Source organism: Nycticebus coucang, chromosome 12 (assembly GCF_027406575.1).
Source record: "Nycticebus coucang isolate mNycCou1 chromosome 12, mNycCou1.pri, whole genome shotgun sequence".
Classification (NCBI taxonomy): Eukaryota; Metazoa; Chordata; class Mammalia; order Primates; family Lorisidae; genus Nycticebus; species Nycticebus coucang.
The window spans coordinates 55,508,858-55,526,362 of NC_069791.1; the positions used below are offsets into that span (position 1 = coordinate 55,508,858).

The 17,505-nt window shown below is 48.6% G+C and overlaps 1 protein-coding gene across 1 annotated transcript; it reads left to right on the plus strand.

The window, feature by feature from the left end:
* The first annotated feature begins 295 nt into the window (after nt 1–295).
* On the plus strand, nt 296–11,678 carry FGF6 (fibroblast growth factor 6). Its single transcript, XM_053556923.1, has 3 exons — nt 296–886; nt 1,717–1,820; nt 10,818–11,678. Exons 1-3 carry the CDS (start codon nt 541–543, stop codon nt 10,992–10,994), a joined length of 627 nt encoding a protein of 208 aa, XP_053412898.1. The 5' UTR covers nt 296–540; the 3' UTR covers nt 10,995–11,678.
* Nucleotides 11,679–17,505: the final 5,827 nt, after the last annotated feature.

Below are 17,505 nucleotides of genomic sequence, written 5' to 3' on the forward strand. Positions count from 1 at the left end.
TCCTGGGTGCCTCCAGCCTTCTCCTTCCCTGGGCCCCTGGCCAGCTCCATCCTTTCCCCAGAGATGCTCCTAGCTCGCTCCATTTCTGCCCCATAGTTAGAATGACAGTGGCTTTTAGAGCCCCTGGAGAGCGTGGAGGGTGATGGGGGTCTGGGGTGGCAGCCAGACCCAGAGCAGGTTAATGTTACAGCCCTGGGTAAGCGAGCTGAGCTGGCTGACGTCAGGGTGATGATGGCTGGAGGGCAGGCCCGGGCTGCTGGACTAACTATAAAGATAGGTCAAATCAAATATCACCAACTTGGGACAGAGCAAGCCGGTGAGATAGAGAGCGTCCCCGAGCCATGGTCCCTACCGGCCGCGGCTCAGCCTGGGTCCCTCTGTTCTCACCCCGAGTGCCCGATGCAGGCTTTGGTTTCATGTCAGCAGCCTTCATCTGCCTTCCAAAAATAAGCCCCTGCCGCCATGCCGAGGGGAGAAAAACAAGAAGGGCGGTATTTTTAGGGCCATTAATTCTGACCACGTGCCTGAGAGGCAAGGTGGATGGCCCTGGCACAGAGGCTGTTCATCACTATGTCCCAGGGAGCAGGACGTCTTCAGGCCACGCTGCAGGCTCTCGTCTTCCTAGGCGTCCTAGTGGGCATGGTAGTGCCCTCGCCTGCAGGCACCCGGGCCAACAACACGCTGCTGGACGCCAGGGGCTGGGGCACTCTGCTGTCCAGGTCTCGCGCTGGGCTAGCTGGAGAGATCGCCGGGGTGAACTGGGAAAGTGGCTATTTGGTGGGGATCAAGCGGCAGCGGAGGCTGTACTGCAACGTGGGCATCGGCTTTCACCTCCAAGTGCCCCCCAATGGGCGGATCAGCGGCACCCATGAGGAGAACCCCTACAGTGAGTGCCAGTCACAGCCAGCTGGGACACTTGGGGGCTTGGGCTCCAGCAGAGCTAGGAAGTGAAGGGACGTTGCTCTGGACACTGCTGTAATGAGGAGGGGGGATGTTGTCTTCATTTAGATGATTCAGTGTGGCCTTGTCTAGGTGCAGGCTCTGTGTGCAGCTTGGTGTCCTTTGCCTTCACCCCACGGAGCCTCTGAGCTCTAACTACTTCATCATTACTGGCCCCTTCGGTGCCTTGACCGACCACTGGAACCGTGAGGTAGGAGTAGGGAGAATGAGGTAGGAGATGGGGACCAAATTAGACACAAGCCTATTTTTAAATAGCTTCCCCTTTTGAGAAGGAAAGGCAAATGGTTTCCAAAATTTTCAGCTAAAGCACATCCTTTTTATTGCAACCTGCTCCCTCTGTCCCCAGGTCCTTATCCTACAAGCTGATAGGTTTCTGCATGGCTAGTCTCCTCTCTATGAAAGAACAGGGGCCACAGGATCCAAGCAAGCCATCAGCCACGGTGTGGCCATAGAGTTTGCAAGATTAGGTGGACTGAGATTTGTTGAACCATGTGGCATATACATCAAAATTCATAATAATCAGAATTCATTTAACCCAAGTCAAGGACCTCAAATTCTGATGTCAGAACTTTCCCCCACAGAACTGGATTTTTATTAATAACAGCACAATGAAAGGACTTGATGAGTTCAGAAGCCAGGATCTTCTAAGGTTAGAGGGATCAAAGATGGGGGTGACAGGGTCTGACTTTCCATGAGCAGAGGACCTGGCTCAGATACCCTTGTCACTTTAGGTAACGTGTTCCCATTTCTTTCCAGGCTTGCTGGAGATTTCCACGGTGGAGCGAGGTGTGGTGAGTCTCTTTGGAGTGAGAAGTGCCCTCTTTGTTGCCATGAACAGTAAAGGACGATTGTACACCACGGTGAGTTCATCAGGCCTGGAGTCGGGTGGGGCATCCAGTTGTATGATGTGTATGCAGTTGAAGAGTGCTGAATTCCGAGTAGAGAAGGGGAAAGGAAGGGGCCGTGGAAGGAGCCTGTGCAAGTGAGGGTCCCTGAAGCCTCTGTTTGACAGCTTTATAGTTCATCGGCCTCTGCTCTGGTCCAGGGCTTCCTGATTCCACCTGCCATAGCTCAGAGAAGCTTGGGTCAGAGGAAACCCGCATGGGTGGGCCCCTGGCCCCGTCGCCCCTCCATCCCTGTGTGAATGCAGGCACTTGAGGTAACGCCTGAGCACATTTTCCAAAACCTCTGCTGTCTCTGGCCCATCGTTCCTCTTTCATGGCTCTCAGTCCATGATTTAAAATATGGGTTGGGAAAGCATCCCTATGAAGCTGAAGAAATGGAGAGGTCTTTCGACAGAAATAAGGAGGCTAAAATGGAAGCCCTCAGAGCAGCCTGCAAGAAATACCAGAGTTATTTACAGGGAGGGTGTGGAAGGCTGTTGTATGGTAACTGTCCCCTGGAGGACAAACTAAGGATCAGGCGGGGATGAATGGTCTGGGGCTGGGACCCCACAGAGGGGTCTGTGGGACTCACTAGGCTAGGTTCACAGGCAGCCTTACCCTGGGCTTTAGCACGGTATGTGTTGGCCTGGGTTGGTTTATGTGGACATGTGATATGCATCAAAATCTGAGTCTCCGACACAGTTCTGTGGACAGTTTACATCTGTATCACCTGGGTAACTTGTTAAAAGTAGAGATTTCCAGGGGCCTCCCTCAGAGATTCTTACTCAGTAGGACTGGGATGCAGGCCTAGAAATCTGTTTGGTTTGGTTTTTCAAATTTCTAGGTTTTCCAAGGAACAGCAGCCTTGGGGACTGGGGCAGGCAGTCATTCCATCCCCATGTTACCCTGACAGCTTGAGGGGGGTCAGGCCAGAGCGAGGTATAGCAGGCTTGAAACTGGGAACTCTCAGACACCTTGTCAACCATTCTCTGCAAAAGTGACAGAGAGCCCCAGTGGCAGCCTGGGGCTGCCAGGTCTTGGTGGAGCAGGTGTCCCCTCTGTGTTCATCCCAAAGAGCCCCTTTCCACCAGCCTGCATGGTGCCAGAAATCCCTCTGAGTAGGGAGAGCTGGGAATTTGGGTTGTTGGCTGTGGGACTCTTTACAAGGGAGGAAGCACAAATTACAGAAACCCTTCTCCTCGCCACTTTTATTAACAAGCTATTTATTATTTCTTTCTCCTTACTCAAATGGCAATTCAACTGTGTGGGGAGGGGGAGCACAAATATAGGTTAAATGTATCATCTTAGCACTTTAAATCTACTTCTGGTACGAGAGGCTGGGAAAGTGACTATGAGATTTAACCTTCAGAGAAAGCCTCACAAAGCGGGAGGAGCGTTCAGAACAGCAATGGAGAAGGAGCCATCCCAAGTGGGCTGACTCTTACTATTTGAGACACCCTGCCCTCAGGGGCCAAGTGGGTGTGTGAGCTATAGCAGCGTCCCCAACATTTTGGCACCAGGACCTACATGGTGGAAGGCAATTTTTCCATGGATTGGGTGTGGTGGGTGGTGGGTAGAGGTGGGAGTGTTAGGAACCACAGAACTGTAGGGCTTTTTAAACAGCAGAGTCCAGCAGAAAGCGACACTTGTCTGAGGGAAGACCCTCGCCTTTTTGCCCTCCACCTTCACATCCCTCCCCCACCCCATATCATTTGGCCAAAGAGGATCTTCTCCAATGTGGGATGTTCTCCACCCTGGACCAAGGGCGAGGCGGGCCTGAGCATGGAACCAGGGACTGGACAGCTGTACCCAAGCCTGGGGCACCTGGTGCTTTGTGTGGCTGGGGACCAGATGTTCCTGACAACTTCTACACCCTCCTCTTTACTCCCCAGGGGCCCGTTATCTCAGTCTAAAAAAACAAATGCCAACTGGACCCCAGAGCCAGGAAGACTCCCGCTGGGTGATGATTTCATTCACACTATTTCTCTTTAAGCAGCCTGAGCTGCCTTATCTTCTCTAGGCTCAGCTGCTCCTGCCACTAAATGGGATTTCTCATGGCAGGAGGGGGGGCTGGACAGGGCAGGGGGTATTGGTGAGGGGGACAAGGCAACAACTGGTGGTGAGAGAGTAAGGGCCAAGAAAACCTAGCTGGGAGAAGCAGCCTCTCAGAAAGAGGGGTGCAACGCCTCAGAATGCCTTGCCTCTCCCTCCTTAGGCTTCATAGGCACTATCTTGCAGCTCCCCTGGGAGGTGCATTTAATCTTCATCCTCACTTTGCAGATGGGGACACCAGGTCTTCAAGGTCTGAGGTCAGCCACAGCTGTGTGCAGAACCTCCTCTGCAGAAGCACATTTAGTGGTACATGCTGCCACCACTGAGTCAGTTCCTGGCCCCACCTGCCCTCAGCTAAGACTTGTCTTACTTTGGGCAAAGTCATTGAACTTCTCTGGGCCCGGACATCTGCTCTCATAGATGTAGACTGAAGCAGATCAGTGAATTCCAACTTCCTCAATCCCTTTTAAAATTAAGAAAACAAAACATCTAGTATCTCCACCTGACAGCGGTTCTCCTAGAATCCTTTGGCTGAGAAAAATACATATTAGGAGTGTAGTTACGCTTTTAAGTGATTTTAGTTTTGCTAATGATAACTGCATTTACATCCTCTTCAACAATAGTAGTGTCAGGATGTGCAAAGCACAAGACTGATACCCTCCGTAAAGGCCTTTGATTATTATCTGGGCTTTATGTTGGGGGAGGGGAGGACCAAGTTTTTCTCTGGCTCAGTTACCAGCCATCCTCATGCAGCAGAGAACAGGGCTGCTGAGGGAATGGGACACCCACCATGTGGAATTGCTGGAGGCAGGCCTACAGTGCTGGGAGAGGCTCTGCGCCCTGACGAGCGGGCAGAGGTCCTGCAGATGAGTCCCTGCACAGAGCTATTCAGGAGTGAGAAGAATGCTACAGCTGCTGAACACGGTTTCTTACATCTCCAAGTTGACAGCGCAATTGTATATTGGGAAAAGGGGTTAGAAAATGCAGGCATTTTCAGAGCTGGGAGATATTTTGCTAATAACTGAAAAAGAAGCGCTCAGAGGCTACAGAAGAAAAAAGTCTCAGGAGAAAGAGGTTTTTTCTTATTGCCCATCTCTTTCACGTCTGGGGATGTGAACTTCCTCACCTGCCCAGCCCCCTCCTGCCATCTGGGGATGTGAAGGAGATGGGCAACAGGAAAAAACCCCATCCCCACATCCCCAGCCAGGAATCATAGGGACAAGTGGCCAAAGCAGCCACAGGATGAAGATCTTTAAAGGCAGGGATAGACGTTCATCAGTCCAGGTGACTTAGCTCTGTCTAAAGGCAAGAACATGGCTTGTCTTATTCACCTCAGACTATTAGGGGCATTTCTGCCAGAGGAGACCCACCCTGAAACTTACCCCCAATTGCTTCTCTGCAAAGTGCCCTGCTCCATGGTGAGAGCAGAATGCTTTTCTTTCTAGTGGAGTTTGGTTCCACGTAAGTCTGTTTAGGCCTATATGGAATGTACTACATTATCACGCTGGGGCTTGAGCCCAGCAAGCCCAGGAAATACGATCCAGTGGAATTACTTTCATTTGTTCAAGTAATAATATACGGTAGCTGCTTTTATTAACACAGCATTCACTTGGCTCGAGGGCTTTTCTCACCAGAGTTGAGGAGCCAACTTTCCTGAGCCATGAGAACTCAAAGCTCAGGGCTACACTGCAGATGACTGGAGGGTCTGGGTCCTGAGCATTGCTCTGGCCAGTGGGAAAATCCCCTCAGCTGGAAGCACCAGGGCTGTGTCAAAGGGTTCAGGGAAACTCATCTCCATTTCATGCTGCCAGCCTCCCAGCCACCTGAACCCCATGGGGAGGAGGTACTGGGGGAGGCGGGAAGGGAGCAGCAGCAGAAAGTAGACAGCCCCTGAGGCCAGCTTTGTCTAGGCCTCTTTTTTCACTTTAAGTTTGTACAGGATTCTGTGAAAGACCAAGAACTAAGGGCTGAGTGGAAAGAAATTAAAATGGCTGACTTTAAAAAACGTCGAGGAAGGAGAAATTTGATCAAAATCTGACGAGCAGAGAATAAAGTACAATTACACAGCCACAGCCATGCATGCTTAAACAAATAGTGTTTTAGGAGACCTGGATGTTCAGGAATGGGAAGGTCTCAGACGGACACATTCTAGACAGTGAGATGTGGGCAATGCCTGCAGAGTCACCCAGTTCCTGCCCCTTCCCTTCCTCTGCCCTGCACCCTCTGCCCCGAGATTTGATTTCCTCTCTAGAGTTTGCAAACAGTACACCAAACCTCTCCCCTACCCACCATCCAAATCAGAAATAGATTCTCCTGGAAACTGACTAGACAGGTTACTCTCTAGGGCAGTGGTTCTCCACCTTCCTAATGCCGCAATGTATTTTCATTGTTACAAAGGGGTCACGACCCACAGGTTGAGAACTGCTGCTCTAGGGACATATAAGTTAGAACAGAGGGGAGGCAGGTGGGTGGAGGGGGCTGTGACCCAACAAAGAGGAGTCCACCTGTTTCTGATGAAAATATTTTCCCATGCCATTTCCTGCCCATCTCCTATCCTCAAGTATTTTCCCGCTGGAAATAATTTGCATGGTTTTTAAAGAGATATGAAAGGATAGTCAATGGAAATTAAGTCTTACTCCCTTGAAGCCCAGCTCCTCCCCAGACCCAGCCACCATGACCAGTTCCTCGGGTATCATTTCAGGAATAACCTATGTGTGTGTGCACACTACGGTGTCATTTTCTTTTAAATCACACAAACAAGAACATACTCCACACCGCCTTCAACTTTGCATCTTCACTTAGCAATATATCTTTGGGACCACTTCGTGTCACTGCACAGAGAGGTTTCGTGTTTTTGTCATGGCTTGTAGTATTCTACCATATAGCTCTGACAAAGTTGAGTCAGGCACTCCTCTGTAAATAGACACATCAAGTTTGGTCTTATTATAATAATGCGTGTAAGACAGCGTACTAGTAAGATATATTTTTATTAATAAAGATGGAATTACTGATCAGTTGATATATTTATTTTTTTATCCTGGTAGATAAGTGTCAAATTGTGCTCTTAATAGAAGTTGTAATAATATACATACCAAAAAGCATCAAATGGGAGAATTCCTAGTCTCTGGGCTCTTACTAATGCAAATACAGCATCAAACTCTTTTTTCTTTGCAATCTGGCCGTTAAAAACATGATTTAGGTTTCTCTTATCAGGCATATTCAAGCATATTTTCTTATGATTAAGTGCTATGTATATTTCCGTTTCTGCGAATTTCCTGTTTGTAAAGGTTGTTCATTTTCCAATGAGTTTAGGGTTCTGAATATAATAACAAATTATACTATTTGACACACGTTTTATAACTATTTTAATCTAGTTGCCATTTATATTTTTAAGATAATATCTTTCAAGCAGAAGATGAATTTGTTACTTTTTTAATGGCTCCTAATTTTTTTTGTGTTCTAGTTAAAAAGATGTTTCTGATTCTGAAATTATTTAAACATTTTTTTCTGGACTTTCATGGCTCTCTTTTTTACATGTACATCTGTGCACCTTTTGGAATGAAGAGTAAAGTCATACATTAAAGTTTATTATTATAAGATATTGTTTAGTTGTACTAACACCATGCTTTTGTTAGTGATTGGAAATGCCACTTGAACTTTATACTATTTCAGATTCATTTTCCTTTATATTTATGTGCGTGTTTGGACATAATTATGGACTCTATTTTATTCATTGACCTGTACCAGACTTTTCATTAGTGTAGCTTTATTTCTCATGTAACTTTTTTTTTTTTTTTTTTGAGACAGAGTCTCACTATGCTGCCCTTGGTAGAGTGCTGTGGCATCCACAGCTCACAGCAACCTCAAACTCTTGGACCTAAGCGATTCTCTCGCTTCAGCCTCCCTAGTAGCTGGGACTACAGGAGCCCGCCACAATGTCCGGCTATTTTTTTTGTTGTAGTTGCCATTGTTGTTTAGCTGGCCTGGGCTGGGTTCGAACCTGCCAGCCTTGGTGTATGTGGCCGACGCCGTAACCACTGTGCTAAGGGCGCTGAAACCTCTCACATAACTTTTACAATCCATACTAAATATAATTTCTCCTAATGCCATTGCTCCTAAGTTTTGTCCCTCAACATTGTAAATCCTGGGACTGACTCTGTACCTCCTCATGCTCAGGGACAGAAACCAAAGTCCACAGAGGCAGACATCAACCTCCCTTCTGCTCCCCGCCCAGACTCTTCCACGCAAGCCCACTGTCCCCTCGTCATTCAAAATCTTCAGAGCTTAAAAGCTAAATTGTCCAGTAACCCACAGCATGTTTCATGGAATTGGTGATCCAGGATAAGATGAAGTCCTTTAGGGCTTTTCATGTAAAGTAGTTCATGATTCCGCTGGAGAATAATAATAGTTATCACAGTAGTCTTCTTTTTTTTTTTTTTAGACAGTCTCACTTTGTTGCCCTAGATAGAACATCATAGCTCATAGAAATCTCAAACTCTTGGACTCAAGCAGTACTTTTGCCTCAGCCTTCTGAGTAGCTGGGACTACAGGCGCCTGCCACTATACCCACCTAGTTTTTGTATTTTTAGTAAGGACAAGGTATCACTCTTGCTCAGGCTGGTTTCAAACTCCTGAACTCAAGCAATTCACCTGCTGCAGCCTCCTGGAGTGCTGGGATTACAGGTGTGAGCCAGTCACTGTGCCCCGCCCATCACAGATTCTTTTATTTTACTAGATGCCAGACATTGTTCTCAGGACTTTCCTTGCATTATTTCAATTAATACTCACTCCAATTCTATGGAATAATTATTTTTCCTGTTCCTACTTTACTGATGAGGGAATTGAGGTTTAAGAGGCTAAATAATTTGCTCACATTCACACAGCCACGGAAGAGGCGATCATTACCTTTCCAACCTGAAAGCTGTGGCACACATCTGCTTTTCACCTACTTTGATTAGTTTAGCCTCCTTACCCTTGGGCCAGTTCTTCATTTATCCATTTCACAAATATTTACCGAACACCCATGAGGGAAACAAAGGAAAGCTTGTGAAAACCCAGCCACCCCTGCCCCATGGTATTAACCAGGCTGTTGGCACCAATGTTGAAAGCTTTCCCAATTTTTTCAAGCAAATTAGCATAAGTGACAGTACTTTGTAAACCATCAGCTGTGAGCAGGAGCAAGAGAGGAGGCTGTGTAAGGTGCATGGGATGGGGTCTTTGTGTCCCCCTGGGTCTGGCTGCCCACAGCCCACTCTCCCATTGCATTAAAAAGCCTCCCCTGAGGGTGGCGCCTGTGGCTCAAGGAGTAGGGCACCGGTCCCATATGCTGGAGGTGGTGGGTTCAAACCCAGCCCCGGCCAAAAAAAAAAAGCCTCCCCTGCAGGGGTCTCCTTATGTTTCAGTGTTGTCCTTATTCAATCATCATGCACTCACCAGCACGTACCAAACAAGACACAGTCCTTGTCGCAGGAGTCTTGGAGTCTATTGGGAGGGAAAACATGTCCAGAGGCATCACACACTGTTTTAAAAGCTGAGGGAGAAGTCTGCTCACAGGACCCTGAGAGCCCTGAACAGCCGGCTTGTTACCATCCGGTTCGGAACAGGAAGAGGCTCTTGTCCACCCCCACTGTTGGCCAGGAGGCACGATTCCTTCACAGACGGTCAGAGGACACCTCTGGCACAGCCGGGCAGCCATTGAGTGGTTTTTTTTTTTTTATAGTTGATGGCCTCATTCAGCAGGAAGGAGTCAGAAATTATACTCCACCCATTTCTCATGCTGTATTTCTTTTTGCATCCCAGATCTCTGGCTCCCACCTCACTCCCTCTTCCTTTCCACCCTGCTCAGCTGCTTCCCCTCAAGAGCACAGTGATCCCTACAGACTGCCCCAGGGCAGCAGCCCAGGCACCTGAGGTGGGAAGGGCCCCTCTTTGCTAGGAAGAAAGGCAGACTTGGGTAATTTATTGGGAATGAACTGGCTGATGTGCGGCAGGAAGTCCAACATTCATTTTCTGGACAGGTGGTCCACACACTCCTTTACCAAATTAGCACTGAAGGGGGCGACTTATCATTGGCCCCAGACACCTCAGCACCACCTGTCATACGGGGACCCAGGTTCTTTTCTCTGTAAAAATCATAAAAATAACTGTTCCTCGCCCTCCCTCTTCCTGCAGGCCCATGGAGAACTATGCATGTCTAGGGGGCACTGGACACCTTCTAGGTTCAAAGTCAAAACTGAGACTTTTGAGGGATAGTAAACTTGGGATTTAAACTGAGAAAGACAGATTGAGGAACCCCAAGTGGAAAGAGGTGGATGGGTCTGGAAAGGACTTGAGAGATCATTGGTCATTCCATCCCCCGTGCGCACCTCTTCCTGCTCCCCAACATATATAGTTTGCCGAAAGGAGAACTGAGGCTGGGTGGGGAGGAACCCACCTAGGTCACACAACTGGCAAGTAGAAAAGTCTCTAACTAGAACTCTGGGCTCTCATGCCTCCTCCACTGGACTTCCTCTCACGGGGGACTTCAGAAGATGGCCTATTGTGTCCTTCTCTGCTCCTTTTTCTGAATGAGATAAATTACCACCTAGAGACTTAGGAGAAAGTGCCCTCAATCAGAAGTCAGCACACCTGGGCAGTAGAGCTTCAGCTCCCCTCAGGGATGTGGCACAGACCATCCCTCTATGTCACTGGGCCTTGCTTTCTTCTTGTGAAGGAGGGAAGGTGAAAGGGAACCTGGAGACAGCTGAAGTCTGTTCTGTTCCAACCTTTCATCATTCTGTTCACCTAGGTTGGCTTAGCAATCCTGGTGCCATCCTACCAGGGGAAAGGACGAGGCCTATCCAGGGGCCTGTTCTCTATGGCTTCGGGTGTGTCCGTAGCAGTCCTCATTTGTAATCGAGTCTTTGTCCATTTCCTTCACAGCCCAGCTTCCAAGAGGAATGCAAGTTCAGAGAAACTCTCCTGCCCAACAATTACAATGCCTATGAGTCAGACTTGTACCGAGGGGCATACATTGCCCTCAGCAAATATGGACGGGTAAAGCGGGGCAGCAAAGTGTCCCCAATCATGACTGTCACTCACTTCCTGCCCAGGATATAAGGACCCATAAAAGAAGGCTCACAGGTTGAAAGCAGTACCTTTTCTATTGGAATTTTGCACAAGTGAACAATTGTCCTTTGGCTCCCATGACTTGTGAGTCAAGCTTGTCTTGTGCTTGGGGAGGCTGGGACCCATGGTATGTAACCCACCCAAGTGAAGACTACGACAAGAATCTTAGAATGGCAATGGATCCCATGCCTGACCTCACCTGTGGAAAGAAGGTATCGATGACACTTGTGGAATGTGACCTTGTGCACAGGAAGGGGCCCGGGTAGGGCTATGTGGGTGTCGATGTCTGTCCATACATGGTTATATACCGTATTCTCAGAGCAAAGGCATGTCAGGGCATCAGGTTTCTTTCTCTAGCATCATTGCCGCAGGAATCTGCCTGCGAGAATGTCACTGTTCAAACCAGCAGAATTGATACGTGCTCCCATCCTGCCTCTTTCCAATCATCAATCCATTCAGAGGCCGCTGACCATGTGGCCTGCACGGGTGGTGGAGAGCAGCTGTCCTCACCGTGCAGAGGGCCAGAATGCAGGGGTGGAAGGTTGGATTGCGAACCAGAAGAGAGTGATCAGGCGCTCCAAGTTTCCTGCCTACGAGGGTTCTCCGGACACTGGGATGCATTGCTGGGGGAGAGCAGCTCCCCTTCTTGGAGGAAATGGGTCGTGTCGAGGGCAGCGGAGGAAGGTCTGTGGAGGCAGAAGAAGGGACTAGATGTCCTGTGAGAGCCATACTGTCTGAGGACTCGATGCTGTGGGCTCAAGCAGGGGCCAGGCTGCCAGCCCGTAACTTTTCCTCACTTTGAACCAGGTCTTATTTTAACCTCAGATGACAAGGATCCTAATAATGGCAACCTCTTTGGCAAGGGGTTTGGGGGGGGGAGGAGGTTAGAGCATGAAGGAAGTAAGTGGAGAGGCTTTGGACTCCAGATGATAATTCCTCTCCAGCTCTGTCCAGGAAACTCGCCCAAGTTCTCATCTGATACCCTCACTTCCTTCTTGCTCACCCTCACCCCGCATAAACGCTACGGCCTGGATGCTGCAGAATGGGCACCATGACCTCCGGAGTTTGCCCTCGCATACTCCCTACAGTAGGAGAGAAGTGCTAATCCTGTGAGATCAGGCAGCCAGGCTGCAATGGCTCCTTGCTGTACAAGGCCTTCTTGCCTCCTGTCCTTTGAGAGTATTTAAAGCAGAAGTTCCCCCAAGTGACTATAAATGTCTGCATGGAGCCTTCAGATGCCTGCACCACGGGAATGTTCCTAAATCTGAAACCAGAGAGAGCCATATCAGAGTGCAAATATTTTTGGCATATGTGAACCATCGAGTTACAAAATAACCTAACACCCTCGGCTACTTCTCTGGGGGCCCTGGCCTGCAAGACAATCCCTCATCTGTTGCAAATGCCTTCATCTTCAACATGCCTCTCTATTGGCAGATGCATCCATCTATAGATAGACGGGGCTGAGGGATTCTGAGCTGAAGAGGGAGGTGGGCAATCCAAGGAGAGACCCCGTGCTGGCCGCTCAGGGAGCATGTGTGCTGGGTGAGGAGGAAAAGGCCACACTGACATGAGCAAAGATGGGACACAAGGAGCTCGGGAGCACCTGTGGACACAGCCAATCCTTGGATGCAGTAGAAAAGAGAGGAAACTGGTCCATCTTGACTGAAGTCAAGGGATCCTGAAGTGCAGGTCTGCTGGGAGGCAGGGACAGAGGTGACTGCTTTTCAGCAAGTCTTGTCCACTGGAATCAGTCTCTTTAACAGCGTACGCTATAAATGGGATACTCCGAACCTAGGATGTAAACCAGCTCCCGATGGAACTGGGAACATAGGATTGCTGGGTGGACGGTTTGACTATGGTATGGAGAAAAAAGAAGAAAAACACTTTAGGTCCCACAGCACTAGTCCCTGTCTTCTTAGATCCTTAAGCGAATGTGGCATGAGAGGAGGCATCTTGTAAACTGAGTCTGCAAAGGTCTCGGCCAGCTAGACCTTTCCTGCATCTCTCTAGAGCAGCCGTTCTCAACCTGTGGGTCACGAGCCCTTTGTAACAATGAGAGTAAGATTGGCAGGAGGCATTTCAGTCCCTCTCTCTTGCAGCTGTATCTGTGCACAGATGTGGAGAGATGTTTCATACCTGGTCACAAGTCCACTGAGTCCTGAACTTGGCTGTCAGCCCCATTGGATCCCAAGGGCTGCAGAAGATGTTGCCACAGGCCAGGGAAGCAGGGTCACCCAACCTTCCCACTGAGGATATACTGAGAATGACTTGGGTCCTCCCCTCTCCAACTCCTGAGCAATGACTTGGTTTATAGAGTTTTGTAGCTAACTGCCTGTCTTCTATCCTGAACATTCTCTAGAAGCTCCATGCAAATTTGGGGTTCCAGGAACCAAGAGGCTGTTTTATTTCCCTTTTGAAAGCAAATGGTAAAGAAGAGAGCAGCATCTTACCCTCTTGAAGGTGGGCTTCTCAGCCAGGAAGAGGCCAGCCCAGAAGCAATGGCAGTGCCTCAGGCCCCTTGTAAAACCTCTATTCTCTTGAGGGCAATGGATGGACCAGAGAACGCCAAAGGTCTTGTTCAAGCTGCTGATTGTTTGCTTCATCACTTTCTGCCTTCTAACACCCCTTCCCTCCCACTTCCCATACATTTTTGAACCTCTCTGGAAAGCACCATATAATTTTGAAATTAATACCCTATAATTATCCTCCACAGCCTTCCCCTCTGCCACCACATCCCCCAATACCTCCAACACACATGCCAAGCCCTTGGTCAGGGCCATCCTATGGCTTGAAAAAGAGAACATTTTCCATTCCCGTCTGATTCAGGGTATCAATCTCTCTTCTCTAGACACAAAGGTGTCTCCCCAGGCCAATAACCCGGCCTGAAATTCTCTCCTGACCCCCTCCTACCCTGGGCAGATTGGAAAGCTCCTTCCCATGCTGGCTCTGGGCCCCTTGCTTGTCCTTGACCTCAGATCCTTTGAGTTCTTCCTAGATGGGAGTCCTGAGGGAAGAAGGCACTAGGGGAGAGAGTGCGAGAGTTGTAGACCCCTGTCTCACCGACATCATGGTGCAAACATACCTACCAAATGCAGTTGCTGGCCTCCAACACACCAGGAGGTTCTCTCAGTGCTCTTTCTTCTTCTGCCCTTTTCCCGGGGGGCACAAGCTAGAAAACTGCTGCACCTTTCAATCCCAGTCTTTCCCCCCAGAGACTTCAGGTCAGTTGTCACAAGGAGGTGTTCTCCCCCACTCACTGCCCCGTGCCTGCAAAGTGGGCTCTAACATTTGCTCCTCCCTGCAACAAACCAGCTGGTCATTCTGCTACCTCCCAGAAAAACCCCACGGATAGGAATGTTTGGGGCAAGCCTGGAAGGAGACAGAGAAGGCTCCAGTCTGTGTTTACCCCTGAGCTGATGCTTCCTCCTCCCAGGCCAGGAGGAGAATGTGATTATGCCCCCGGACAGATCCTGAATCCAGCCCGTCATGCAGATAGCCAACACAGAATGATGTTTGTATACCTCATTGCACTACCGAAATTCCAATGTCAGACTGCTGTGTCCTCGCGTGGTTTTCTCTATCTGTAAACAGATTAAGTACCTCAGACTGGGTCCCGGTGCAGAGCTGTCCTCGAGCTGAGCTACCGCGGATAGGAAAACCCAGAAGCTGTTCAGTCATGTGCTTGTCAAATGTGATACTTCTATTTTTTAATATGTATGTGCTATGCACAAACCATATCATGTTCTGGCGAAAAGTAAAAGGTCTTTTTATACGTTTCTCTAAACTTTTGGACTCCACCCCTCCTATTAAAACTGACAACAAACATCGGGTTGTGGTCGATTTTCGTGAGTCTTTTTCCCCGCTCACCGGGAGGCAAGCAAAGGGAAAGGAGAGTGGAGATCCATGGTGCTACTGATTATTAGGGCAGGAGGAAACCCTGTGGCTTCCTTAGTCCAACCACTCTGTCTTAGTAATGGGGAATTCAGCCCAGGAGGGTGAAGGAAGTGACCCAGGACCAGAGTGAGGGCGCCCTTGATTCAAACTGGATGTACACATTTCTGTGACTGTAGAGTTCATTCATTTTTTCACCCATTGAGAGGGACTTATGAGCTCCTCATCTGTGCTCTGCATAGGTTTTTGCAATACACAAGTGAATAAAGTAGACACGGTTCCCATTCTCTCACAAGCTTGAATTACAAAAAATCACCAAGACACCCAAGAGCATGTCAGCATGTAGGTTCCCAAGCCCTTCTCCCAGAGAGTCTGATCGGAGGCCTGGAGGCTGTGAGGACCCAGAGTCTCTGTGTGTGACACACTCCCCAGGCAGGTCTGACTCTGAATCACTAGTCTGGTGGGATGACCGGGATTTGGGATGCTAGGGGATTTGAGCTAGGGGAGACTCTATAAATGATGAAATCTTACTGTAGGTTGAACAGAGCAAAAAGAATACAACAACTGAGGAGCCGAAGTCATTTACTGAGGATCCTGTAATCTCCTGAGTTTCTTCTGCCCTTCCCACTGCCCCCTTCCTGAGCCTCCCACCATCGGGCCTGTAGTCTCCGCCTCAATCCTCCTGCTCTGGCCCCCACTCCACATTCTGCCCTTCTGCCCCTCAGGCCATCTCTGGGTGAGATTACAACAGGTGTCTTTAATCTATGCACTCTTAGAGGAGCTGGCTGGTCCCTTGGCCTCTGCACTTCATTCCTGTATTTATTCTTGTAATTAATATTCCAAATATCCTACTATGTGCCAGAAGCCATGCTCAGCCCTTGGAATATCACCGTGACAAATTATCTATGGCTTGTAGATTGGCAAGGAAGACCGACACTAAACAAATAATGACAGCAAAACGTGACGAGCAGCGTGAAGGACAAGTTCAGATGCTCCGCAGGAGCACAGAGCCGGGACCTGACCTCAGCTGAGCAGATGAGAGAACCCGCCCCCAAGGAAGCTGAGCTCTGAAGGGTGTCTAGCCTGATTGAGGGTAGGAGTTGGGGTCACCAGGCAAGGGAGGAAGGACACAGCAGGTGTTTGAAGGTAGAGCTGGGGAGCAAAGGGGAAAAATATAGCCCCTTGAGGATCTCAAGCAGGACCAGGACCAGGTATCCAGAGCCACAGGAGAGTGGGCAAGACGGGGCTGGAGACAGGAGGTCAGGAATTACAGCATGGATCTCTTGGCAAGCTGTGTGAGGCGCTTGAAGTTTTTAAAGTTTTGCATATCCTATAATTTGCCCTTATCAGGGCATTGTAAGTGGATTTTAAGTAAATGACCATCACCATAAATCAGTTTCAGACCTTTCTCATGGCTCCATTCAGACCCTTAGTGCACATTGAATCCCCACCTCCCCCTCCCACCCCGGCAGCCACTGATCTACTCCCTTTCTCCACTTTTCCCTTTTCTGGATATTTCCGGTAAAGGAATCATGTGATATGAAGTCCTTGTGTGTGGCTCCTTTTGTTGAAGGAGCTTGAATTTTAATCTAAAAATGCTAAGAAGTTCCTGGTGAGTTTAAGAAGTAGCAGGACCAGACAGAAGTTTTTAAACAATCATCAGAACCATCTTGAGTAAAATGGCTTGGAGGTGAGCCTGTGGGCAGGGAGAATGATTTGGAATGTGCCAGCCTAGAGGAAATAGTGGCTGAGTAAAGTGATGGAGGGACAGAAAGAAGTCTGGGCAGGCAGCTCATGCCACAGCTAAAGACTGTGGCAGCTAAGGCAGCTCACGCCTAGACTAAATCCCATTCTGCTAAAGCACACAAGAACCAGCCTCCCCTGTCTCGAGAGATTTCATATTTTTTGTCTGACCATTCATGCCTCATATAAGAACCAACAAGAAGCCAGATGTTCCTACTGGCACCTGTGCCCATCATGGGGCAGCAGACTTGACAGCTCTGAACACAGACCAAGGAGCACGGCAGCCTCCTCTTCCACACTGCTGCCTGACCAGGACGGCTGCTCTCCCTCCTTTCCTTGGCTTTTGGGAGAAAAAGCCAGAATGTAAAGAAAATCAGCTAGTAACAGACACTGTGAAAACAACTTCCCAATCTGTTCACACTTGGTCAAGGCTCCTAGACTGCATTCCTTTACAGGCTTAACCAAGACGTGACACTCAGAATAAAAACTTCAAGACCTACAAAATCCTCAGTTGACAAAAGTATTTAAGAAATAAATGCATAATCTTCCCTTAAATAACGTAAAACACAACCAGCCGACCCATGTTACACTTCGGTAAAATAAATTCCCCCCATTAAAATAAAAAAGAAAGAAATGTATATCGTATTGTATATTTTAAACATACAATTTTGAAAATGGCTCCAGATCCATTATTGACCCTCCTCTCTACCTAAAGTTTAGTGCTCAGTTAAAAATATAATAATAATTAAACAACCATAATATTCTATTCTTGGAGCACTCCTACTGAGGTTTCCCAGAAAGAGAGAAGGGAGGTTGATGACCGAGGCCATTTGGGAGGGTTGGGCTGCAGACAGGGAAGCATCACGAG